At 41.7% G+C, this 26,428-nt stretch overlaps 1 protein-coding gene across 3 annotated transcripts; it reads right to left on the bottom strand.

Annotated features, from left to right (window-relative positions):
- Nucleotides 1–1,400: 1,400 nt before the first annotated feature.
- Nucleotides 1,401–26,335, bottom strand: zfr2 (zinc finger RNA binding protein 2). Of its 3 annotated transcripts, none has more exons than XM_080506559.1 (19): nt 26,202–26,335; nt 21,852–22,098; nt 21,450–21,564; nt 19,191–19,418; nt 17,339–17,682; nt 16,916–17,104; nt 16,423–16,693; nt 15,623–15,798; nt 13,496–13,615; nt 13,030–13,175; nt 12,200–12,326; nt 11,909–12,108; nt 11,046–11,214; nt 10,077–10,251; nt 6,090–6,181; nt 4,516–4,611; nt 3,875–3,986; nt 3,177–3,274; nt 1,401–3,077 (listed from the first exon to the last, which is right to left on the bottom strand). In XM_080506559.1, the coding sequence occupies exons 1-19, from the start codon at nt 26,252–26,254 to the stop codon at nt 2,904–2,906; spliced, it is 3,132 nt and encodes a 1,043-aa protein (XP_080362685.1). In that variant the 5' UTR covers nt 26,255–26,335; the 3' UTR covers nt 1,401–2,903. The 3 variants fall into 3 exon arrangements, with proteins under 3 accessions (XP_080362685.1, XP_080362686.1, XP_080362687.1); XM_080506560.1 differs by having other exon boundaries at nt 6,090–6,178; XM_080506561.1 differs by having other exon boundaries at nt 21,867–22,098.
- Between the last annotated feature and the right edge of the window lie 93 nt (nt 26,336–26,428).

Here is a 26,428-nt window from a genome sequence, read left to right as displayed (position 1 = left end):
AAATCCATCTGTAGTGTTTGCTCGCAATTATAAAATTATCACTATAGCTATATAACTGAATTTTCACATGTGGAGGGGTCTTTATCCAAAATGAGATTATGCAGTTAATACAGTAGCTGCACATTGCACAAATAGGTACAAAAAAATGAAATAAGAATATCAGTAGATATTTATATATTTGATGGTGGAACAGTGGTCAATGCTCTCACCTCACAGTGTCACGGGTTCAAAAGTCAGGCAGGCCTTTTTGTGTGGAGTTTGTATGTTCTCCATATGTGTGGTTCATTCAGGTATTTCAATTATCTGTCATGGTCATAAAACATGCACGTGATGTTAATTGGTGACCCTAAATTGCCCCAAGGTGTGAGTGTGTGGCTTTCGGTGTTTTCCCTGTGATGCCCTGGTGACTGTCCAGGGTGTATCCTACCCAGTGGCTCCACGGCCTCCCGACCCTGCACAGCATAAAGTGGTATAGAACATAGGTGGAAAATATAAAACGTTTACAAATATTACAACACTGAACTATATAATATAATACATATTTGAATATAAATTACTAATATTGACAAGAAGATTTGAGAATCATGAGAATGTACAATTAAAAACAGTAATGAAAATAAAACAAATAAACAAAACTAATGAGCAACTGACAAACACACTGGAAACACTTTCATAAGGGGAAATAAATTAAATAGCTAATAAAGTTGAATTTGAGGTGTGTGTGGTAGTCTGTTTTTGCCCCGCCAGCAGTGGAACATTACAGACGAATCCCGTCCAGGATTTGCTGCTGGTATTGGCTCCAGTTACACTCATAGGAAAGTAGTTTTAAACTCATTTTTAGATCAGGGGCCCCTTAAAAACCCATCCATTCATCTTCTATCCCATTATCCAGTTCAGGGTCCGCACACACTCACATTCACACCTCAGGAGCAATATAGTGTCACCTATGTGGACTATGGGAGGAACCTGGAGGACCCAGAGGAAACCCACTCACACATGGTGAGAACATGCAAACTCCACACAAAACTTCACACAAACCTGGGTTTTCTCTATGTGAGGCAAAAAGTTCATATTCAACCATCTTCTCCAAATTTGAGTCATTTCAAATTCAATAGAGAACTCCATACTTGTTGAAGATGGCCACAAGCTCAGCCCAGGATCCAGCAGTTTTTATCTCCAGGCTGACCGAGGTTCATCCTCTCCCAGGACGTGGGTTGATACTGTGGGTCTGAGTACCATCTGAACCCTTGTAGCCATGGCAACTGTGCTGGTCCAAGTGGGTAATCACCTGCATGTAGACTTTTTTTTTTTTTTTTTTAAATATACATCTGTGTTTTTCCCGATTGACTAATGTGTTCACTCTTGCAGTGTGTACCCTTCGGAGAAAAAGAAAACGACAATTTGGCTAAAATGTGTTTTATTATCTCCCCTTAATTTTAGGCAACACTACAAACACATTCAAATAATAGGACAGCAACGTTCACACTTCCTGTTCAAACAATATAAAATAGACGACAGCATCCTTCAGGAACATAAAAAGCGATACTCATATGATCTTGATAAAAGAATATCAAACAAAAGATGCACAATAATTCTCTCACGTCATCTTTCAAGCTGGTTTTGTGCAATTGTCTTCCCTGTCCTGGATCTCTGAGACAACATCATTGCTGCTAATCGGACAAAAAAAAAAAAATCTGAAGTGTTCCCATAATTCAGTCATTTGTAACTCACACGATGCAGACACAGGGAAGAAAAAACTAAAACGGACTATGACCCATCAGATCATTACAGTAGATATTCAGTCTTTATTTTCCAGCCAAAGCCTCTCACTTCTGCTAACCTTATCCTGGAAGAAAAAAGATAACTGGGTATATTATTTAAATGATAAAAATATGGCTGCATACATTGTCATTTCATAAGTGCTTCATTCCCTCAGCATGCTACTGTGCAATATAGGTCTTCCCTCTTCAGACACACTGGAACCCTCCAATTCTGACCTTAACAGAAACGCTCACAAGGGCTGTTGCACAAACAGGCTTCTGCAGGTTTCATGATATTTTAAAGGTTTGTTTCGTTTTAGTTTCACCTTGTTTTGAAGGTGTGACAAAGAGCCTTTGGTTGAGATTCGCAACTTTCTAACCTCCCTTCAGTGTTAATGAGGAAAACTTTATGGGAGCTTCAGACGGAGTCACACTCGCTCATTATTTCTAGAGTGTCTTCTGTAGGCACAACGAACATCACAGTACTGTAGTATTTAGCTCCTCAACAGTCTGACCTCCCTCACAGATTCAAGAGCCTTGTGACCTCCCGAACACGTTTGAGCAGCTTATGTCATGCGTCATCGCTCGTTCAGTCTTGCGACATAATTCGGATGGTAAAATTGAACTGGCCTGAGGCGCAGCGGAGCTCAGACCTTTCCTCAAGACGAAAAGCTAATAACAATAAAGCTTAAGGTACTGATGTTTAAACCGTACCGGAGACTTTTTAATCTCAGAAAATAACACAACTGCAAGTGACAGAGTGGTGATTGAATTAAAAAAAAGGTCGAGTTGGCCAGTTGTTAGTGTGCGATTATACTGAAATTGAATGACACCATCAGTTATTTCTTATGAGATAATCTTTCAACTGAGCCTATTCAGTCTGCACACCGAAAAATGCACTACAATCTCCATAAAATCACAACAAGGAAGAAGGACTTGCAGCAGAGAGCCTCAAATATCCGTCCCTGACCTCCTCCGCGTGTGCGTTATTCCTCTCAATTCAAGGGTAGACATGTAACATGTAGAATCAGTTATATTCATATGTGTATAGCTGCGTGTTAATATTGTTTTGGGGATAAGAAAAAAAGTTGTGACATTCTACCAGTCTATCAACTAGCAAATGTTTGGCTCTGAAGGCAGAAGTCAACCACTCGCTACTTCCTCCTTCTTGTCTTTTTTGCCCTCCCCCTCGCCCTCGCCCGTCTCGCTGACATCCCGTCGGCGTTTGCGATTACGGGCGCTGGCCTTGGACACCGGCAACGACTCCATACCCAAAACCTTGTGGATCTGGCGGAAAGCGAGCAGCCGCAGAGCATGCTGGGAGCAGAGAGAACAGCAAAAGACAACATGTACAGAGTTGAGTTGTGAGCGACGTGACCTCCTCTCTCCATGCAACGTATGTGAATGAGGCGGTACCTGTGCGCTGGCCGTTATCTCCTCCCTCGCTTGAAGCGTCATCTTTTCTAAAGCGTCTGTTGGCTCTTTCTCGCAGGGGTCCATTAAGCCTGGCCCATCTGCACCAAAGAGGGTTAAACAATGAATGTGCAACTAAAACAAATATAGGGAATGAGCTCTTTCTCTTTTTAGTGACACATGCAGATCCTTGGAAGGCATGATGGAGCAAAGAATATGAACCAAACTGAGTGAGCATGCCGGCTTTGTGAGAGAAAAAGAAAAAAAAAGCATGTGATCTGAACCTAAAGTCTAAACTCTTAACATCATTTTTCTTCCTCTCAGTTGTTTTCATAAGTCCCCGTAATCTATTACTGACTTCAACTCAAGTCCGAATTTAATCACTTGGAGCTGCTTTGAGTTTACAATTGTTTTTACCATTGCTAAATGTAAACGGGACATAGGGCAGATCTATATACATACATTTCTATTGGAACAAATCGCTAAAGCCTGTGTGCCAGTCGTGTTATTATAAATATGTTAGATTAGCCATTTTCTTTTGTGAACCTTTAGGATGGATAATACAATCATTTTTTGAATCATTTATTTAGAAGTGATGGAATTTTAGGTGTTCTCACACATGTTTTATCACCACCGTCTGACCAGTTGCCATAAAGTAATGGTGTTGCCTATTTCATTGCCGTGTTGCTTATCGGTCTGACCTGGCAGCAGGATGCCTGTGGAGATGCACTCCAGCACTCTGCGCATCGCCTCTCCTGGGCTGAGCGGGCCAGTGGCGCTGCTAATCACCTTCTCCACCAGAAGCTCCATTGCCTAGAGGGACAAAAAAAAAGACGTGTTGATACAGAGAACTCGAGACTAAAAGTCTGTACCAGCAGTGGACACTATGAGGATGAGGATGTCGATCAGAGATGTTACACATCACATCCTGTTTCATGGCAAATCGTCAGATAAGTCATTTGACTGCCATGGCCACACCTTTTGAGATTATAGTGAGATTTTGATAGGTTTTCACCAGGAAGGCCTGGCGTACATACTGGCTAAATTTAAAGGGCTCTAGGATTTACCCCTTGGGAGGGTTGTGTTTGACGCGTTTCACACATGACGCAAAATGTTTGCCATTTTGCCAGACACATGCGTCATGACTATAAAATTTAAAATGGTTGGCCACTTCTGCCGCGTGTGTACATTTTCGCAAAGGTTTCAGCACATTTAGTGCTGTCAGAATTGCAGCAGTTTGCGCAGTGCCAGAAAGTAAAATAGCAGTAATTCCTTGCATTCCAATGGCCCAGCTCTACTCGGGCTGGGGCAGTACTGAAAACAGGGAACCGATTGTACTTACCCAACAAGGCAGCTTCCCCCAGGTGGGAACCCGCTGACATAAATCTCTCAGCACTCGAATGATGATCACACAAGACTGCAGTCCATTTGCACGAGCCTTCAGAGAAGAAAGATGCATTGATGCATTAAAAAAAAAAAAAAAAAAAAAAAAAAAAAATTTTAGGAGACAGTTGCAGTGAAAACAAGTTTCTTTCACGAGACCAATGTTTTTGAACAAATTAGTTTTCCACGAGGGTAAAGAGTTCAGACTACAATTCATTTTCTTTGTTTTGTAGAATTCTAAAATGGAATAGCAATGTGTAGAATTTTCACTCTAGATTTCATAGATAATCCTTTAGAAATAAGCAAACAGCAATATCTTCTGTTTTAGCAGAGTGACAAAGTTCAAAGGGTCCTGTTTTTTGTCAATAATTCCATTTGATCTTTTTATACAAGATCCATCCATCTTCTTTGGCACTGGAGCTAATCCCAGCCCACTGTGAGCAATGGCGGGACACACACTGGAGAGTATATTAGTCCATCACAGTGTAAGACACAAGGTTCTATTGCCTATTAGGAGCAGCTTTTTTGTTGCCAATATCCCGCTATAAAGTTGTTGTTTTCCCCCCCTCACAAGATCAAAACAGAAGTTAATAAAGCCCTTAATGAAAACTGCCCAGGGTTAGACGTCACCAGCATTGGAATAATGAGTAAAAAAAAATATAGATTTAATTAAACGCAAACATACAATGTCACTTGTTTAACTCGTAGCGATTAAAAGTAACATCCAGGTCCTTAAATATCTGGACATTGACACAATTATAGCACGAGGGCCCTGTACACCACCACAATGGCTTATTTCACTGAAGGCGACATCTGAGTGGACTTCATATGGACACTTAAAGGTCATGTAGTGTTTCGCACCTACGCCTGGGTTGATCATTTCTGCATAGAAATTGCGTGTTCTTCCTAATGCAGGCATGAGTGGGTTTGTCCAAGGTCCTTTCCACAGTCCAAAACATGTATTTTATATTAAATGGTGATTTTACATGTGTGGATATGGAACAAACCAGTGATGAACTGGTGAACCGTAGCCTGCTTTTGGCCATAGCCAGTGGGGATTGACTGAAACGCCTCTCGACGCTGTTAGACAAAAGTGGTACAGAGAGTAGATTGACTTTTCTAGATTCCAAGTACAAATATTATGCTTGAAATGAACCCTAAACCCTTATTTGTTCCTTACAAATTAAATACAGACAAAAAAAAATGATAGCTGAGCAGCCAATTTTCCAATTCCTTTTGGTCATTTAGAAAGGTAGAAGCCATATAAAAAGTTTTGTCTCATTTATGCCTTCAATTTTAATGTAAATACATTTAAATTAAAGTAAAAACCAACAGCTTGATACAATTTTCAACCTTTTGACTGTGTGCAACACCACAATTGATTAAAAATAAAACAATGGCGATGTGCTCCAAGTGTAAATATGAATCAACTAAAAGTGTGTGATTGTTTCCCCTTCGGATTGTTTATAACATGCTTTGGACTCTGAGGGGGAAAAAAAACACAATGGCCAACAATCTTTACGATGCATTTACCTGAAACCATTTAGCATGACGAAGAGCAGCGAGGTAATCCATACAATTCTTCTTATTCAGAAGATCAGGAACATCCTTCTCAGCCAGATCTGCTGGAGATAACATACACTGACTCGTGACTTCCAGTCACCATCATGCACAACACACATGAAGAAGGCGATGCACAGAAAGTACTGCAGACAGCGAGGCGCTGATCGGATACACGACTGCCACTGGAAGCAGTTGTGAGCCTCGGCTGGGCAGCTCATCGGTCCTCAAACACTTTGATTGGTTTCAATTTGGTTGGTGAGGAAAATGGTGTGAGAAAGATATAAAAAGTAAAACTCAAGCGTCAAATAAGGAAGAACAGAAAGTTCCTCTCGTTACACACATTTCCTGAGCGAGACAAATACAGATTTACTGGAGAGTAGTCATTTATAGACGGATTGATTTTTCCTGCTGCTGCAAAAGCACATTGAAAAAGGTTTCACTTTTTATGCAACAAATTTATCAGTGGTTCCCAAAGTGGGGCCTCGAGTCCATTGCAGCTCAATGATACGATGAACAATGTAAATTCCAATGATAAACCAGACTGGCTGTTTAAATGATCAAATCTGTATCAAACCTTTGTTAAAACGAAACATAGCAGAGTTTGAATATAAAAATGATTGTATTCATCTCTTGATTTGGTGGGGGGGGGGGGGGGGGGGGGGGGGGGTGGGAGAAAAGGTTTGGGAACCACTGATTTATATTGAAACCTCATTTTATAATGACTACATATACCGTACCAGTTTTCCACCTCAATATATTAATCACTGATCTTCAATAACGCAAGTATGAAACAGGGTCTTGTCTCTGAGCCCGTGTCCAAATAAAGCTTTTTCTGGTCAATTCAGCAGAGAAGTTGAAATGCTTCTCTTATATGAAAACACTGCACCGTGAGGAAAGTAAGAACTTCAGACAAAAGCTTAACATGGTTGACAAAACAGTTAAAACAACTATGGGACAATTGATGGCCCCGCGAGCCATATATAGCCCACACGCTGTGCATCATGATTCAATTCCCTAAGTGTTTTAAATAAATTGTTTCACAAGTAATGGTAGGATGATGTTATTTAAAACAAACATCAGTTGTAATTACAATAACATTATGTAGCAATGAGTCTAGTTTAATGTAAAACTATCAAATGCAGGAATATTCATTAAATTTAGAGACATACTATCTGTCACTTTGATTAAATTAGCACACCTCATTTATACTAAATCCTTTTAGTGGACAAACTTGGTCACAATTTAGTCCTCTGGTGGTGAGGATGAAATCTTGAGTGCTTCACAATGATAAGAGTTTCCCATCCTTGGACTGAGTGCTATGCAACACATGATAAACAAACACCACCCACGAGTGAAAACACTCAGCATGTCATGATGTGCTCCCACAAGTGTTTCCAGATCAGTGTGAAGTCAGACGTTTCTAACACGTTTTCATTGGACATAAAACTCCAGAATGAGAAACACAACATTTTCCTCTGATCGTTACGAGGAGTCCTACACATTGTAACATAAGTGGTTGTCTGATCATAATGTCGGTGATGAAGCCAGAGATTTTTGGAGAAGCAGCTGGATTCTGTCTGGAGACCACAAAAAAAAAAAACCATTCACTTCTCATTAAAACTGACACAAATGAGATGCTAGCACTCAGAAAAAAAGAAGAAGAAAAAAACCCACTATGTGGACTGAACCTCTTAATTTGATCTGACAAGAAATCATGTAGATTTGCTAGATCCAGTACAGTAGTTGTGGCATATATTCAAACCTTCTCATGTTTAGTTTGGCTTAAGATGATCAGAGAAGCTTTAATACTGTGAAAAAAAAGAATATGTAGTTCATGAAGGCATGGTGGAATAGTGTTTAGCACAGTGACAAAAAAATATCCCTGGTTCAAGTCTGATCCGAGTTTCTGGTTCTTGTTCACCGGGGCTATGTCTGTTCACATCTGTCTGTGTGTGCGTTCAAGATTTCAGTGCTTGAGACTGGAGAAAGACTTGCAGATGGAGATTAAGGAGACATTATTAAAAGCTGGCCACCAACAAATGAGAAATACAGATCTCTCAACACACTTGATGTGGTTACTACGATGACCTAATGATTCTTAAGATCAGTCGGGGGTTTTCCACACTTCCGTGCAAACTAGAATGACGCAACAACAGAGGAGATTAACTTCCTTACAGGCGAAATACATGACAGAAACAAAGTCGCTCTTTTGAAGCCTACACAATCATACCACATAGAATCAAAAGCCCACAGTTATCATACCTCTCAGAGCTCAATTTTCATAAAGCAGGTAGATTCCTCTTATGGCAGTAACCAAGAGGGCATAGACGCTCTGAAAAGCCTGATAAACATGGACAGATGGTTTAGTTTTCCTCTTAGTGGTATGTGTACCAGTGTGGTCTTCAGATAGCCTTTGACTTGCTTAGGTCTGCTGATACAGAATCATGAGCGCTGATCAACAAACCCAAACAAAAGTTTGAAAACAAAAGTCAAACGGGCACAGAAAACATTTCTACCATGTTTTCCAAATGGGAAAAAATAAAAAACACACTACAATGCCGAGAATAACTGGAGCAGGTGGAGGAGTGTTTGCCACAATGATCTTCTGAAATTATCATTGGTGAAATAGGAAAGTAATAACAATGGATCCACTCTCATATTGTGTCAATATTACTTCAGCTGCGATCAGTAGCTGCCGTTACATGGACCAGGAGTAATCAAGCCAATCCAAAATAAAGAGAGTGCCATGTAAACACTTCCATCTGATCAGATAGGTCCTATGTAATTGAATCCAAGGAGGTCGTCTAAATCTTTTTATTCATATCATTGCTTCACACTGTTGGAGCTTTGTGTGCACATTTCTTATGTAACATTGTCATATGATGCTTCACATATGGTTTTTGAGAAAAACGGCAGTGGAAAAACCCTACCGGTCAATGCAGTAGACCACATTGCACATTGCTTTTGGTGCAAAAAGCAAAAAAAACATAAAAATTGATCAGTCTGTAACTAACACATCCTTAATACTGGCAGGCTTTCAGGTGAAGCTGGATGTGGGATCATGTGTGCATGTCACAATCAGCCAACGTCACAGTGCAAAGCATCATGGTATTGATCCGAGCGACTACACTGGATAATATTCTTGCTGCTTTTTAAACCCGCAGCTCAGTCTGACCCTTTTATTCAGTGCTTAAGTGACGGGTTAGGGAAATGCTGATCTCTCAAAAAGAAAGAATTCAATCGGATTGTCTAAAGAGTGACCCTGTAAATGCAGCTACTGTGACCAGCCCCAAAAAAAACCAAAACAAAAAAATCACACTCCTACACCTTACCACTGATAATGCCACAGTATGGTGCAGGGATGACAGGGGAGGAGTCGCTGCACCTCAAAATCCCCTCCAAAGGTGTCATCAGCATAATGCGAGAAGGCGCAAAGTGTTGTCTTAGATTACGATCAAAACTTCTTCTTCTTTTTTTTTTTTTAACTCATTTGTCAACTTGTGAACCATTATCATCCCTGGGCATTATCTGAGCAGTGATCAGTAATAATATAATCAGGAAGGTTACGTAAAGCTTTAATTTGAGCGTGTGTTCATAGAATAAACACACACCCTATCTGGCACAGAAAGGTCGGAGAGCCCGGCTTTTGTTTACCAAGTTGTGAAAAAAGAAATAAAGAAATTAGGGAATTGTGCAGCTGCAAAAAATGGGGAAATGAAAAGAGTGGGACAAATGAATATGTGATTTAACTCTTACTTTCAGGGGTTAAAGAAAATATGTCTCGACTGTGGGATTAGTTTAAGTCCCACCTGACATTTTGTCAGATTTTCAGTCTAAACGGAGGCTTTTAGCAGGTGGAAGGGTGAAGCGAAGGGGTATATACTGTCCGTATATGAGTGTATTACACACATTCCTGACATTTGGTCGTCTGGTACTGAAAGCTGAGGCTTCTCTAACCTTTCTCCGCCGCTTTTCCTCCTGCCTGCTTGTCCATCTCAGCAGCAGGGTCCTCCCTCATCCGTGGCGAGGTGAGAGAAATGGTCACCTGCATTTTGGGCTCCTTGCTTGAAAATATGATGATGTTCGCCTCCTCGGGGTGAGCCTGCACCTCATACTGATCTTCAGAAAATGTCTGCCGGTTAAAAGGACACTTGGGATTACTCACTACAGAGGAGGAAAGGTGGAGGGGCAGTACTTATTTGTTTTTAACATTTTTACTTTGTGTATTTTTCCAGAGCAAATTTCAATACTCATTTAAAACGGCAAGGATATATCTTAATAATTAGTCTTTAACTCCTTTTTTCGCTTTATTGTTTATGAAAACAAATGAGGAGGGCGCTAAAAATAAACAAGTCCATCTCACTCTGTAGGATTCAGGTGTCATAACCAGGCAGTATATCTAAAGATCAGTGAAAAGGACCTTCTGTGAAACCCTCATTACAGCTGGAGCAAAAGGGGAAAAGAATCATTACAACATCACAACCTGACATTGTCACACTCTTATTGAAATCTCAGGCAAATGTAATAGTCATGTGGGTTTTCTTCTTCAGACTAAGACAGTACGGTCACTTGTGAACACGGAAAACCTCCTCCTGATACTTCACACAGAAACCCAAAGACATCACTTCCTCTTGGTCAGTTGTAATTGTCATGATCTTGTTCTAGGTGAGATCTCAATAGTTTGCTTAGAAATGTTGACAGGAAAAAAATTGAGCTGGATTGTGCAAGGTCTCATAAGTCATATACACAATTCCTTCTTTTTACATTCTTTTCTCACCTTTACGACACACATCCCTAGACATCTATCTGTATCCCTACTTCGTTTCCTCGGCAGACAGAGAGAAACATTGCGGTTTAATACAAAGCTCGCTCTTGCACACATCTGAAAAGAAACACTGCTCAGAGTTACTGGTAAACTTCTCTTACCGCCAGCTCCTTCGGCAGCTGCGTGGCGATGCTTTTCAGGAGGAAGATGGTCGGTTTCTTTGCAGTCAGGAGTATGAGCTCCACATTCCTGTCTCCACGAAGCAGCAGGCCTTTGGCCAGGATACCCACCCTCATCACACCTTTTAGCAGCCGCGCAGGGGTTTGAGCACTGGCATGGATTATAAACAAAGCCAAAGTTACAACTTTGAAGACTATTTTTACATTTTGGGCAAATGACCAGTGAATAAGATTTAGTGCCATCTAAAAGGTCAAGCGGCAGACTGCAGCCAGCTCCTGACTGGACCATACCGAGTCCTGGAGATCATAAGTGGATAGGTCTGATGCTGGAGTACCACTGTCCTCGTGGTTTCAACATATGCCCACTTTAACAGGCCTGACTGTACTGGTTATCCTGCCATGAGGCCACATTTGCTTCATTCAGATTTGTTGGAGCAGGAAAACATGCAGGTGTCAAGTCTCTCAAGACCAGTGCAGGAAGAGTTTGACTTCATTCACTTAACCTGAACGATGAACCAAACAGCTTGAATGAGGAACAGAAGCACAATGGTGCCTTTTCCTTTACATCCTCCCTCCATTCTCCATTCTTATAAAAGACACCTGGTTTCCCTTCACAACTTACAGGACATTCATAATATCAAGTCTTAGAGACTGCATACATCTTTATCAAACTATTCAGTGATTGTAACAATGGATAATGTTTATAATAAACAATAACACAACCGAGATCGAGTATAAGCTATGTGCCTTTTGGGTGATAATATACTAATAAAAATCATTCTAATTCCATTTAATTTCACTGACGCACCAAGTTTAAAGAGTGTTTGACAGCAGTTTCTTTTTACCCTTTTTCGTCTCCTTCCTCAGTAGCAACAACAGCTGGGGCCTCCGTATCGAGGAGGGTATCCGACACCAGCTTTAATGCCCTCTCAGAGTGCGAGACAATCCTCTGAACAGCCTGGAGCTCCTCCTCCACGGGGTAAATGGTGGAGTGTTTTGCCATAATGTGACGATCATCCGGGGAGTCCGGCCGACGCACGCAAGTCTTCAATGTGAAGCAAATGAAAATGTATCAGATGTAGATGCTAAGTCTAGGGCAATCTGTATTACAAAAAGATTGAATTTGCAACGCTCACCAGTAAAGGAGGCACCGGCATGCCAGGGCGGCTCATCAGAGGTGGAGGGGCCATCCTGCGCCTCTGCTCCCCCCAGTACATCTGCTCCTCCTCCATCCTCCTCCAGTACATGTCCTCCTCATATCGCCTGTAGGACACTCTGAGGTTTTTAACTTTATTCATTAAAAATCATTTCAGTAAATAAGTAAAGCATTCCAACAGGTGAATGTTTATGGGCGCCACTAAAAGTACACTGCAGAAAAGAAACGAATGTACAAAACATCTCGCAATCTGCATCAACCGTATGTCCGGTTATGTATGGTCTCATCGAACTAAAATGAAAACTTCCAGCAGCGTTGAACTGGACCTCGCATTCTTACTGGTCAACGATCGCAAGCATGTCCCGCAGGTGGCGCTGCGACTCAGTGTATGGATGTGATGAGGCCTGAGTGTGACCATACATGTAAAGTTTCAGGCTGGAGTTACAGCCTACTGATGTAGCACTTCCTTTCCATCCATCTGGTGGCGCTGTCACTGTGACTGTATATTAATAAATGGCATTCATTGATGGAGAATTAATTTTACATCAGTTGGAACTGAAAAACTATTTTGTGAGTAGCTGCAGGGTTCCCACTATTGTTCTATTATTCCATCATGCATTTTTACACATGGTCTGCAGGAAGATCATCACAGGCCATCTTTGGTCGCCATAGCAACAGCAATCCAAGACCCCTCTCACTGCACAATGTACGAAGGACATTATTGTAAGATATTGTCACAATTGCTCATCTTTCTGTTGCAACAGGTCAAAAATCCCAAAGTGTATGCCCTCCTCGAATGTTACGTCTCACCTCATCTCCATGTGCCAACGCTGCTCGTCGTCTCTCTGCTTCTTCAGCACCGCTTTCTGCTTCTGCTTCTTAAGTTTGCTCTCCTGCAGCTTCCTGGCTCGGTTACTGGGCTTAATCTCCACAGGAAGCTCCGGATTTACTTTCTTCTGCAGAGAGGATGAATGAAGATAGAACAAATGTAAAGGCACGCACAGGTAATGAAAGTATGTCAACTCCAGCAATCATTTAGCTTGTTTGCTCATTACCACTTCCGTCTGTAAAGCAGTCATTAATATTGTTGTTTTCAGGTTTCAGAGTGAATTATGTGAACAGTATGAGCAAAGGCAGCAGGGGACAGACTCGTGTTCAAAAGGTCCCGTAATACAACAAACCCAAACGGCTGAGGACATACGTCTCAGTTACACTGATTCTCTCAAGATCGAGAGATTATTGTTAAAATCAGCTCACCGATGCTACATTTCCTCACCTTGTACTGCAGTCTGTGTCTTCTTCCCTTCAGGTGCATGTCTTTAGCATTGGGGTCATTGAAGCTGCACTCGCACAATTTACAGTGGAAGCGAATCACTTTGCCGTCATCGTTACGGACCTGCAAAAGAAGCAAGGGCTCAGGTAACACATTTCGTTGAATGCAGACTGTGAACAATTCAAACTGGAGGGGGCCTCCACTTGAAGGTTAGATGGAGTAAGATGTGGCTTTTAGGGCTCCCACAAGCTGAGAAAATAGGACAGGCACATTTTCACTCGTGTTTTTTGGAGCAGTTTGTACTTTTACACTTCAGTCGACTGTTGCCGTCTATAATGCCTTCCAGACTGAAAAGTATGAATACTTCATCTGCTCCACATGTTGCATCCTCACCTCTTAGCGACTCCTTCTTGGGAGTAGAATCTAAAATCGACTTAATTTTACTTTGTCCTGTGGCACCCAACAGGGATGCCCTTTATCTCCCTTACGTTTTGATTTGGCCATAGAGTCTTCATCGTTATATCTGAGGTCTTCCTCAACATTCACTGGCATTTCACATTAGGGAACAGAATTCAAGATATCCCTTTGCGTGTATAATTTATTAGCATGTGTCTCAGATCCTAATTTGTCTGGACCATTACTTTAGTCCTTTTTAAAAAAAAATGTTACTCATTTTCAGGTTATAAAGTTAATGGGTCCAAAGGTGAATGTTATCCTGTTAATGCTTCAGCATTTACATTAAATCAGTCCAGTATCCCCTTTAAGCTGAGGCCCTCTGGCTTTGGTTATCAAGGAATCAATGTCCCAAGAACATTAACCTCTTTGTTCTCTGACAATTTCTCCTCTTTTATATCTCCAATCATGTCTGGCCTTCAACTCTGCCTCTTTCACTCATAGGAAGAATGAACACATTTAAAATCAACAAGCCTGAATTATCGTTACCATTTCAACATCTTCCTCCAATTCTACCTAAAAGTTGCTTTAAAACTATTGATCAGGATAATTCCAGTTTTGTGTGGTGTAGTAAGGCAATATGCAAAACTGTCCTCCAGACATGTGAATTTAATGCTCGACTGTTACCAAGCATGTGTTTCCAAATATTACTTCTTTACCTTCAGATCAATTATGGGAGTTTCTCTACTCTGAACAGTTATAAAACTCAATCTCAAAAAATGTATCATAAACACCAAGTTAAAACTGCCTGGGGGGGGGGGGGGGGGGGGGGGTTGGGGCTTATTTTACATGGCAATTGGTGGGATGTCGCCCTTAAGAAAATACAAGCTCAATCGGGGCTCATCTTACACTTAACTGTTTTATACAATTCAAGTCTCAAAGACACGCTTGTCACAAATCTATTACATAATTACTGATAGCTGTGATAAATGACAGGTCTCCCTGCAACCTTTTTCATCTCCTTATTTTCCAATTCTTTATTTCGAACATGCGCAAAATCAAATATCAAAATCAACAATTCATACTCATCAGCCAAAGATATTTCACCAAACAAACTAAATAAGTACAGCAGAACAATATCATTCTGTCCAAAAAGGAATGAGAAGAAGTTAACTTAACTCATATCTTCTCCTCATGTCCAATGATCTTTTCATTTTGGCAGAAATACTTCATCACTTCCAAAGTGCTTTCATTCACTGTAAATGCTTCTCTCCATGTTGTCATATTTGGTTGCCCAGAAAATTATAACAGATAGTTCCAACCAAAAATATATTATTGCTGTCCCTTCATTTTTGGCAAGACGGCACCTTCTTCTTCACTGGAAATCCACAGAGCCCTTCTAGTGCTCAGCAGCTCTGGAATACCATGTCTTTCTTAAAAATAGAAACTATTACATACAGCTTGAGTGCTGATTCCTCCAAGTTCGACAGTAAATGGCAGCCCTTCTAAATTTGTGAAATCACTACTATTCTTTTCTTATGATTGATGGTTCTTTTTATGGTTTCTGATGATTTATAAGACATCTGTGCTATGCACGTTTATCTTTTCAGAAACAGCTTCCAATTATTTATACAACATATCTGGCAACAAATGAACACAGATGTGTAATACAGCAGAAAGCAGCATGTTATACATGTTGCACTGGTGTGGATGAGAACTTGTTTGTTTAATGATTACCTCTTCAACATAGTCATGTCCAACTGGCTGGATGTCCCCCTGACCTCCAGCTCTGTCACCATCCTCATCCTCACTCTGTGGCTCCATCTTCTGGACTGAAGGCTGCACAGGCTCGTCCACCTTGGCAGCAGCCGGCGCCACAGCAGCTGCTGCTGGAGCACTGGCTGGTTTGCTGGCTGTGAAGCACACCAGATGTCACAGCTTTAAAAAGGATATTTTGGGTGAGCTTACACTGGTGTAGTTTGGTTTAGTCTAAATTTAATCTGGTGTGGTTGCTGTGTAAGTGAGGTTCAAGTGTTAACTTGACTACAGTCAGTTTATACAGATGTATTTGTGTGGCGCGGATCAGGTGATTAAATATCAAACTTTATCTTGTCATTGTGCATCTCGTTCATTGTGGGTTGGTACGGTGGAAGGAATAAATTCTTAACATTTCAGAGAAACTCTTTAAATATCAAGACAAATAGATACATGCACAAATAGTACTATCTATTAAGTACAATATTGCTATACTACTTGTGTATTAATAAATAAAGCGATTATTTGCCTCTTGTTTTAACAGGTTTGCAAACTCTCCACAATTGTTCTAATGTGCTGTTACATTTTGAGGTTGCATTTTGTTCAGCTTGGTTTAAACCAGTTTCACCAGTCTGTTCACTTTTCATGAAACTATCCAAAACATTTGAATAGAGAATTGGTGCACATTATGATTCATGTGTGAGAGATGTACTTGAAAAATTGGAATGATTTTGCGTGGATCAAAGAAAAAAAAAAAAAAAAACAGATATCAGGAAACTTACAAATGACCGTTATTTTGGAAGGAGCTGGCTTCTTCACCGGCTGTGTCGTTTTAGCCAGAGTGCTTGTCGCCACCTGCTTGGGCGTCGTTGCAGGAGTGGAGCTTGTTGAGACTGTGACAGGAGCCGAGCAAGAGGAGGAGGTGGTGGTGGAGGAGGACGAGGAGACTGGAGGTTTCCCAGCTGTTACGGTTGTGACTACTGGTGCAGAATTCACCAACACTGGCTCAGTGGAAGGGATAGGTTTCCCAAGTTTGGTGTGAAGTTTCACCACCTTTTCAGAGACAGAGATACAACAGTTTAAAGACACTGACACTCAATCCCTTCGCAAATCCCTGGGTGAAGGCTGTGTGCAGGCTTGGCAGCTCAGACAGAACGTCACAAGCTTCCCACAGTCATGACCAGTAATGAAAACTAGTGGCCTGCAGTTTCTTAAATAACAACAAATCATAAAATACAGTAAGAAGAGGAAGCAGAGTATCACGGCCATGCTAACCTTCTGGTGTTTAGCCCCACGGATATGGGCAGCATATGCATCCACTCCAGTGCAAGAGACATCACATAACTCACAGCGCAGCTGAGTTTGGACCCCTCTGGGGCCATTGCTGGTCCCAGTCTGCCCTCCAGACTTCTGAGCTGCTTCCTTTTTTTTATGCTTCTGACCTTCGAGGTGCTCCCGGTATGTCTGATGAAATGAATCCAATCGGTCAGCAAGACAATGCATCAAAACAGCTTTACTCCTAAACTGTGTTCTCGTACGCGCACTATTATTAGATGTCAATACTGTTTATATACTTGTTCACATTTGCCCATCTCACTACTTTGCAATGCACAACACAATGTATCCCCGATGCCCAAATTATATATAAAAAAAAAAAATACTTGTTGCTTCAGTGTGTCGTTATTTATAATTTCCTACCTGAGGGCCTGCGCAGCTGATCTTGCAAATGTCACAGTAATGAAGCTGGGGCTGTTTGGGAGGCCCTTTGGGCTTCTGCAGTTTGCTCTGGTGAAACATTGGCTTTTTGTAGCTGTTCCCAGTTGGAGCCGTCACCATGTTGCTACCTGAGTTACTCCAGGATGAGCTTGTCAGCTGCTTGGGTAGTGCTTGGATGGGCGGCTGGGGCTGCTGCTGCTGCTGCTGCTGCTGCGACTGCTGCGGGGGCGGTTGGGGCTGGGAGAGCGTCTGTTGGGCCGGTTGATAATAGGAGGGGGTGGATGCAGAGGTATATCCAATTGGATCATAACTGGAGTAGCTGAGGCCTGAGGGTGAGAGAGCAGGAGGAGAAAACTGAGGCCAGAGAGTAACCAAATAAAAGAAAGCGAGTCGGATATAGGTCAAACATGAAGAGTCTGCAGTTATACAAGTAATAAGGTGTACTTCCATTTCATCGGGAGCAGCATTCGAGCAGAAATATTAGACCGCTTGAAAATAAATTTGCTGCAATTAACTTGGTCCCACATGACAATCATTCTATCAAAGACATCAATTTCAATTCTTTTTCCTTATTCAAGCGTTTACCTTCTTGTATTGTACAATATTTGCAAAAAAAGAGGCATCTATCATTTCTATACGTCATGCAATATCGTGATAATGATGCATCTTTTTACATTGCTTAAACTTGTAGCATAGAAACATATGCAGAATTCTTCATGGGCTCCAGCATCATTCGCTGCTCTCAGCGTATATATTTGTAATTGGTAATTTATCACATCCATCTTTATTAATCACATATACAAGTAAAACCTGTGGATCAGGGTTACATCGGATCAGATCTAAGATTTTCTCGTGAATAAACATCAGCAGATGGGTGGTGGGTGGATGCAACATTACATCCATAATGATGGAAAACATTGCTTATCCTCATATCTCATCATTCAAATACATTTGAAGTAAATTGTTAACCAAGTAAAGACGAGAATATCTGAGGGAAAACAGCAAGGTAACTGAATAAATTTCATAAATATGCCGACATAGTTAAAGAAATGCAAAGAAATCAGGAGTGTGTTTTATAAAATCATTTGAGCTTTCTAAAATATAATATTGAACCTAATGCAAGTCCAATTGTATATCACTAATTTTGAGAAACCAGTTGATCAAGGTGAACGTAGAATGAAGACTTCAGAGCTGATCCAGACCTGATCAACGATTGGTGCATTTTTATCAACAGAGTCCAGAGATTTCCACAGAAATCAGGACAGAATCATAAAATCAATGATTAAAAAATTCTTTACCTGTAAATATGAAATTCAGCATGTTTTATGCATACTGTGCTATTTTAACGACTAAGAATATTTTTTCCACACTTTGCCTATATCTGCTGCAAGGATATTGTATACCATTGAGACAATTGCAGACACTTGATAGGAACGATCAAGTCAAATCTGACCAAATGAGTATCATCATGCTGCCTGGTAACGCGTGTCAAATGTGCACATTCAGCACATGGCGTCACCTACAAATATGCACTGGAATGAGATCTCGTCAAGCAGAATAGCCACTGGTAGACAACTGTGTTGAAAAAAGTTAAGAAACGCACAAGTAACTTCAAACCTACTAGGTCATAAAAATAGTGCAGGACATGATGCAACTGCCTGTGTCTGAATTTCCCTTGCTGGAAAAAAAAATGGCTAAAATAAAACAAAACCGATTAAAAGCCAGATCAAAATAAATCCTGAAATAAAGATTTAGAGAAAAAAAATTCTGAGGGGTTTCTGAATGAACAGCGCACATAATCGTCATTGATGGGATGATTGTTTGTTTATCTCACCTGAGTAGGACGTGGCTGAAGCAGTGGAGCTGAAAGAGGAGCCGAGGGTGTAGGAAGAAATGGGAGTGGGAGGCTGCTGGACGCTTGTGGACACCGGGTAAATGTTATAACTTGTAGACACTGAGCTGGAGGGGGCCAGAGGCTTCAGGGCGGTCACCTGCCGCTGAGGAGGATGAGGCTGGCTGTACACAGTGGAGGGGGCAGGACTGTAAGCACTCTTCACTCCAACTGAGAGGTGGAGAGGTGGGGGGGGGGGGGGCATCAGAGCAGAGAGAGGGACAGAGATATGAAACAAAGATGGCATAGAAATCTTCTTACATAGCCTGGTCCACAGAGGCTTTGCAATAACACTTCTACACAAAACAGTGAGAAGAATTATCAATTTATCATATGACTAGAAATGTAGCCATCAGGCACAAGAGGAAACCGCTTGTGTCCAAATGGATTAATTTCAATGACAACCCGAGCCACAGATTTATCTTCAATAAAACAAGCAGAACAAGTTGTGCAAAACATTGCATGGCTGTCGCAAAGCCAGCCACCTGGACCTAACATCCATAATGCTGTCTGGCACCACACAAACTTTGTGAAGGAGCATGTCTGCAGGAAGGCCAACAGTTTCCAAGATACAGAACAACCAACTTGTCCAATACCTTGGAAGCCCCCCCCCCCCCCCCCCACAAGCAATTTCACTCTGTATTTTGTATAAAGAGGTCCAAACAGGGATCGTGAAATGCCAACATGTTTTTACCGGACACTGGTTCAATAATCATGTGGTTTTTACTGGATTGGAGTAAAGTTTGCTGAAAATATTTAACTACTCCCCAAGTTATTGTTTATTTGCAAAACTATGCAGAATAAGACAGGCTTATATAGAGTTTATTAACGTCACAAACTGCTAAAGCAGATGTGAAACATAATGTGAACATAATGTGAAAAAAAAAAGAATAAAAAATTCACAATAAACACTAAATACTTCAGCAGTAACTCACAAATGACTCTGAAACCTTGTCATAATGTGAAAGAAGAACAAAGGAATGGATGCCGTTTAATAACCCCCCCCCCATTCATTCACTGTGGCATTGCACTGCCCTCTCTGGCTGCTGCCACTGAGGGGTGATGAAGGTCAAACTAACACAGTAATGACATATTCTACACTGTGTTCCCCAAAACTGACCAAAATTGTAACCCAAGGTGAAACTTGTGACTTTACATTTTTTATAATTAAAAAATAAAACGGGAAGAGTTGCTGCTTTATTAAAATATTATGCAATTATATGCAATCACATTTGGAATTACGTTTGGAAGCCTTTCATGGTTATTTTATTCTCTAGACTTTAATACCACCTACTGAGATGTGATTATATTTTAAAACATTTTTATTTTTTGTGCTGCAATTGTAGACTTCTCTATGATCGTTAGGGACGAGCACCTCATTTGGTACTTTTATACCGACCGAATTACGTCGGTACTTCCGAGTACCGGTTCGCATAAAAATCACACGGTACCATGTTTCGGTACCAAAACGCATCCTTGTGACTGTGAGGAGAGGAAAAGTAGGTGATTTTACAAGCTGGACTTGAACACACCATTGCATGCGTGCATAATGACATCAGTAGCTGCAGCAGTGAACGGGGCAAGCAAGGTAAAGAGACGGCTCATTTCAAAATGTGATGCAGATCACACTCGCTGCAATATTTGTGACGCCAAGTACAAGGCAGGAATACTTCTAATCTGACGAAGCTCCTGGTTCAGCACTAGATTTTTCTCAAGCATGAAGGGTGCACAATTTGGCAGCCTCAGATCTACAGTCACAGTGTTTCCAAAGGGAAATGGAATAAGAGTGCTTTTAATTTATGCACTATTGAGAAAAAACACTGCGTCGTTGTCGTTAAGGGGTTTTACCTTGAAGAAATTCGTGAAACAACTGCGATGTTACAATGCAAACAGTTGGATGTTGTTTTGATATTTCTTTGTTATAGTTAATATATTGACAATTAAACATGTTAAATTGAAATTTTTTTTTTTATTTCTATATTAAACAACTGGTACCGTTGATCGGTGTTGATTCCCAGGTACTGTGTGTCTGCAATGTATCAGTTCAAATGAGAAAGGTACCTATCTCTAATCCTCATTTACTCTCATTACCAATAATAAAAACCCGAAACAGACATAATTTAACATAACACAAACTTTTTTGAAAGTTCTGCATGCCTAGGGAGAATATGTAAACCAGAAATGATCAATTGAAGAACTCACCTGTTTGGTAGTAATTGTCGGTGTGTGTCCTCTGAGCCGAGGCGATACTTGTCTGGTAGTACTGCTTATTGTCATAAGTCGTCACAGCAGCGGGGCGCCCATAGTTGTAGTTATCCTGTATTCAGTCCAGGTATAGTCAATTAAATGTCTTCAGAAAGATAGTAAAACATGCAAAAAATATACTACAGAACAGTGTTAACGTTTCTGAAACATCAGTGACAACGGAAACAGGCCTGATAAAAGCTAGAAAAGAAAAATTGCTATCGTGCATCTTAGCCGCTTCACATAATAACCCAAAATAAATCTCAATCATTCGGCTCAAATGCGATAACGACACAAACTCCGACATGCGGGATGAGACACAGAAGCAAAAAATTTAAATAGAAGCAAAAAGAGACTGACCGTGTCCGAATATACCTGGTACGTCTGTGGGGTGGTGGTGGGCTGCGGGGGATCGGGCTGCCTATAGCTGTAGTCTGGGGGTGCTTGATGACTCTGATAGGCAGGATAAGGGGCCGTGGCCACAGGCCGGGCCGCCTGCACCGGAGCCGGGGAGTAGGACGCCGTCACTGCATGAGCCACGGCTGGAGCCTGCTGGACACTGTAACTGGCTGTGGAGGGGTGGGAGTAGGCTGGGGGAGGCTGGGTACTGCGGGAGAGAAGGAGGGAGGGTAAACGGTGTGAATGCGGAGGATGGTCATTTCTTCATGCACGTTTAGAAAATGTAACTAACGTTTATGCGAAAGGCAGAAACGACAAAGAGTACCAAGAACTATCAAAGCCAAACCATTGCGTCTCAGAGGATAAAAGCTTTCACAGCATTAGTTATTCACCAGTAACTAACACAGCAACTCATGTTCTTGCCAAAATATTCATGCTCCCTTGTGCACGGACGAGTGATCCTGCAATCGGGTTACATTACATTAATGCCAAACACTAAAACAAACTACAACATCACATCTCAGTTATTTGAATGGCATCCAACCCTGATGCCTAATTAAGGGTCACAGTGTACAAACACAACACGCAAGCACAGGCAGTACTGTACTAAATTTATTTCAGTGATTCAGCAAAAGCATGTGACAAAGTGGCTTCGGAGCCCTTATTCCAATTCAAAATTATTTACATGGATGTGGAAGTAAGCATAAAGATTAACATGACATTACCACAGAGTCAGACTTCCGGTTTAGCCAAGTTTTTTAATACCATTACAATGCAAAACACTCAGTTTGGTGCCTGGGAAGCTGATCCATAGAAGCCATTTCCTCACCCAACACCACTAACAACATCAAACTCCCAGCCGATCTGGAAAACCTCTGCTGTGCCTCACTTTCAGAGCTCGTCCAGGACCGTCACATCCCTGACAAACCCGTCTCAAGTCACCACTTCGCTCAGCATAATTCAATCTACAATGGGACTACATGCCCAACATACATCCAACGTGGAAACCGATTTATTTGACAATTGTGGAGCTCAAGAATACAAACGTCTCACTGAAGACGGAATACAACAGTGGGAGACTTGGATAAGGCATTCTGGAAAAGGTGGAATCCTCGGACCTGATCAGGTTTACGACTGAACTTCTCAACAGGATTTTTAGTCCCAGGTTCTTCCGAGCACCACTAATGCTGGAACATACACACAGACTGGGAAGAGTGACCGCCACCAAGAAGAAAACTGCAGACCCCGAGCTTTCATCATACTTTTTTCACAACTATCTGATGACGGCAAAACTTTTAAAATATACCAATCAATTGACACACTGAAACTCCACAATCCTCATGGGAGACCTTCAAGTGGTCCTACAAGGTAAACCAATTTGATTTACTTCATACAAACACAACAAACAGGAAAAAATTGTTACACAACTTTAACGACTCCATTTTTTAAATTGATGAGGAATATGTCATAAACCTTACCCCGTAGTTATGTGAAAAGAGGTTACAATTTAAATCTGAATTAAATGCACTGTCCACTAAAACTGCAGATGGCACCTCCCTTTACACGGCTATCACTCTTCAAATATCTATAATTCTAATTTCTGAAACAATATAAAGTCACCAATCATTGATTTTGTCCAAGAGTAAAGTTCAAATCTCAAGTGAACACTAAGAATCCACAAAGTGTTTGCAAAGTGGTAAAGCACCGGGTGTGGGTGGCTATGGGGCAGAACACTTTGTGATAAGTTGCCACCACGAACTGCTGAACATGATCAAGGATTGAGTGCGAAAGGAAATCCTGCCACAATCAAATCGAGCCACTATTTCACGATTACGGACTCAAAAAAAACCCAACAAAATGCGGTTCATAATCACCCACATTCGGGGCCCGAGCCACAGAAGGAGACGATGAAGAAAATCGTCCAAAAGAATCCCCCACGCACAGTTTGCTTTTTTTAATAGATTAATGACTTTTCAGAAAGAAAGAAAGAAAGAAAGAAAACAGAGTCTAGGCAAGGCAACAGTCACAATATTATTTGTGCAGATCAGCAGTTTGTGTGTTCATGTTGGATTATTTTTGTTCTCTTCATATTGCAGTCAGATCGACACGTTTAAGCAAATGCCTGCCTTTGGTGTGCAAGAAGGACAGACTTGAGGCAATGGACAACAAACATTTGACGCCAATATGATGGGCACGGTTACACCGCACACGCACAGATTTTATGTGCATATTAAAATTAAGTGTGTGTAAACTGGGACCTGTGTGTGCCAACAAGGACTTGTAAATGTGTCTATTTTCACCTCGACCTCAAACTTCTCTCCGAACTGGATTTTATGATTTCTGATATGAGAGACACTTGTTCTTACGCTGGACTTTCTTTGCCCCAAGTGTAGATTCACAGGCTCACTTTTGTCAAACCACATTCTATCCATTCCTATAATGTTCTTAATCACAGTGTTACTTCGTGTTCTATGTTTTTGTACAGCTACAGTAAGAAGGTGCAGTGCAACCAAAAGCCATGTGGTCTTATTACTGTGAGCCTGGAAGTCTGAAACGAAGGCAAAGACAACTCGACTTTTGGACGACTGTCACATCCGAAAAAAAAAAAAAGCACTTGTCAGAAGAGAGCAGACTGATGCCCTTTTTCCACCAAGCTGGTCCCTGTGCGAGTTCGAAGACAGAACCCGACAGAGGCAGGCGGCGGGGTTATCGTCCAATAAGACCGGTTGACAACTATCTGGTGAGGCAATCAAATGGTAGGAACCCAATGGGTCGGAGCAGGTAGACAACGTCAAGTTCAAACCCAATAACCAGAACAGAGACAAACGATGATTTATGCAACTTTGAAAATGTTTGCCGGTACCAGACGGGATGAATAAAGTATGACAGGAACTGCTCATCTTATTTAGAAGCAATGGCTTTATTCACATAAATAAAATAAGAGGACTTTCAAGTACAGATATGGTGACTTTGCAAATAAAGGCTATCACAATCTTACTTCTACTAGCTGGAGACGTGGACATGTCTAATGCTGAAGTAGGATTTTATTATTATTATTAATATTATTGTGAAAGCTGTTGGTTAGTTCATCACCTAATCAAATAGTTGTTTTGTTCATTAAAATAGAGGAAGATAAAATGACCTATTTATCTCATTTTATGTTATAATTAATCAACATGATCTCATCTGATTTGTTTTCTTTCCATGGGTCATTTTACTACTTTTTTTTAGGCCGAAACAACATTGAAATATTTAGTTCATCTTACTCATTCAAATGCCATTTCATTGCTCTTGTTATTGAACATTATCCATTGATGATTCTAGGTCATGCCTTGCTTTCGCAGGATGTTTGATTTCGGCTGATAAATTATTATTGCTGTCATTGTTTAATATTCGTAGCCAAGCAATATTCAGGCTATTATCACGGGGGGGCGAGGTAAGCCTGAAAATAATCACATTAAAAGGAGAGTTTGAGGTTTTAGATCGCAGATGAATAGTGGCCAATGGACTGGTGGATTAATAATCTCAGAGCAGCTCCAGTTACAGTTTGTAGAGGTCATCGTTTGGATTGATAACGTGGGGGAGCACAGAGACTGCTGAGACAAACGTGTGCGTGTAGATAAGAGGGGGAACGATCCCTGTGGTGCGGAGACAGCAGTCCTCTGCCGTCTGTCGTGTCTGCTGGCTCCACTAATAGCCAGGACAATAAATCATGCAGAAATGTAAAACAGCCGCACATTGAGAATCACATCAATAGATGAGCTGTCAACTTGATTTAATGGTTTCTTATTTGACGATTCAATCCAAGTGGTTGCACTGCATTTTCCCCCCCACCGCCTACAAACTTTCCATAATGTGATGTTTTTCCTTCTTTACATTGCTGTATTAAAGCGCGGGGCTCCTCCAGGTCAGGCTACACCGGAATGGGTCCAGTTAATCCCAAACACCGGCCACAACCTGACCGGTCACAGCTGCAGCCGGCCCCGCGAGCAGCCTGCCCGACGCCCCGTGAATGACACCTTTTTCGGCCGACTCACAGCCCGACACGCCTCCGACAGAAAGCAGACATCCAGGACCTCCTCTCGGGTCGCGGCTGAGCCGCTCCGGGGATCCGCTCACGTCAGGCGGCGTGTCGGCGAGCGGTGGCCTGCGAGCCCGGCTAGCTCCTGTTAGCTCCGCGCACCCGGCCCCTGGGTCGAGCCGGCGGAGGCGCTCACCGATGTACCCCCCCAACCACCACCACCACCCACCCCCACAGGCCCGGACCCTCCACACGCACACGGTGACACCACACCACACCGCCTCGGTTACCTGTACTGCGGACCGGCACCATGTGTGAAGCCGAAATAGTTGCTTGCAGCCATCTTTGCATCTCCGGTACAGTAGAGTGGCAGCAAGAAGCAAGGAAGGCAGAGCCCCCGAGAGTCAAGATGGTTCACCCCCTCCTCCACCGCTCACTGCGGTAACTCCCGTCCGCCTCCAACGACTCCCAACAACCTGCTTCCTACAGCGCCACCTACTGCCAGGACCCGTGTCTT

The sequence above is a fragment of the Blennius ocellaris genome (assembly GCF_963422515.1).
Source record: "Blennius ocellaris genome assembly, chromosome: 12".
Lineage (NCBI taxonomy): Eukaryota > Metazoa > Chordata > Actinopteri > Blenniiformes > Blenniidae > Blennius > Blennius ocellaris.
This window is presented reverse-complemented; position numbering and strand designations above follow the sequence as displayed.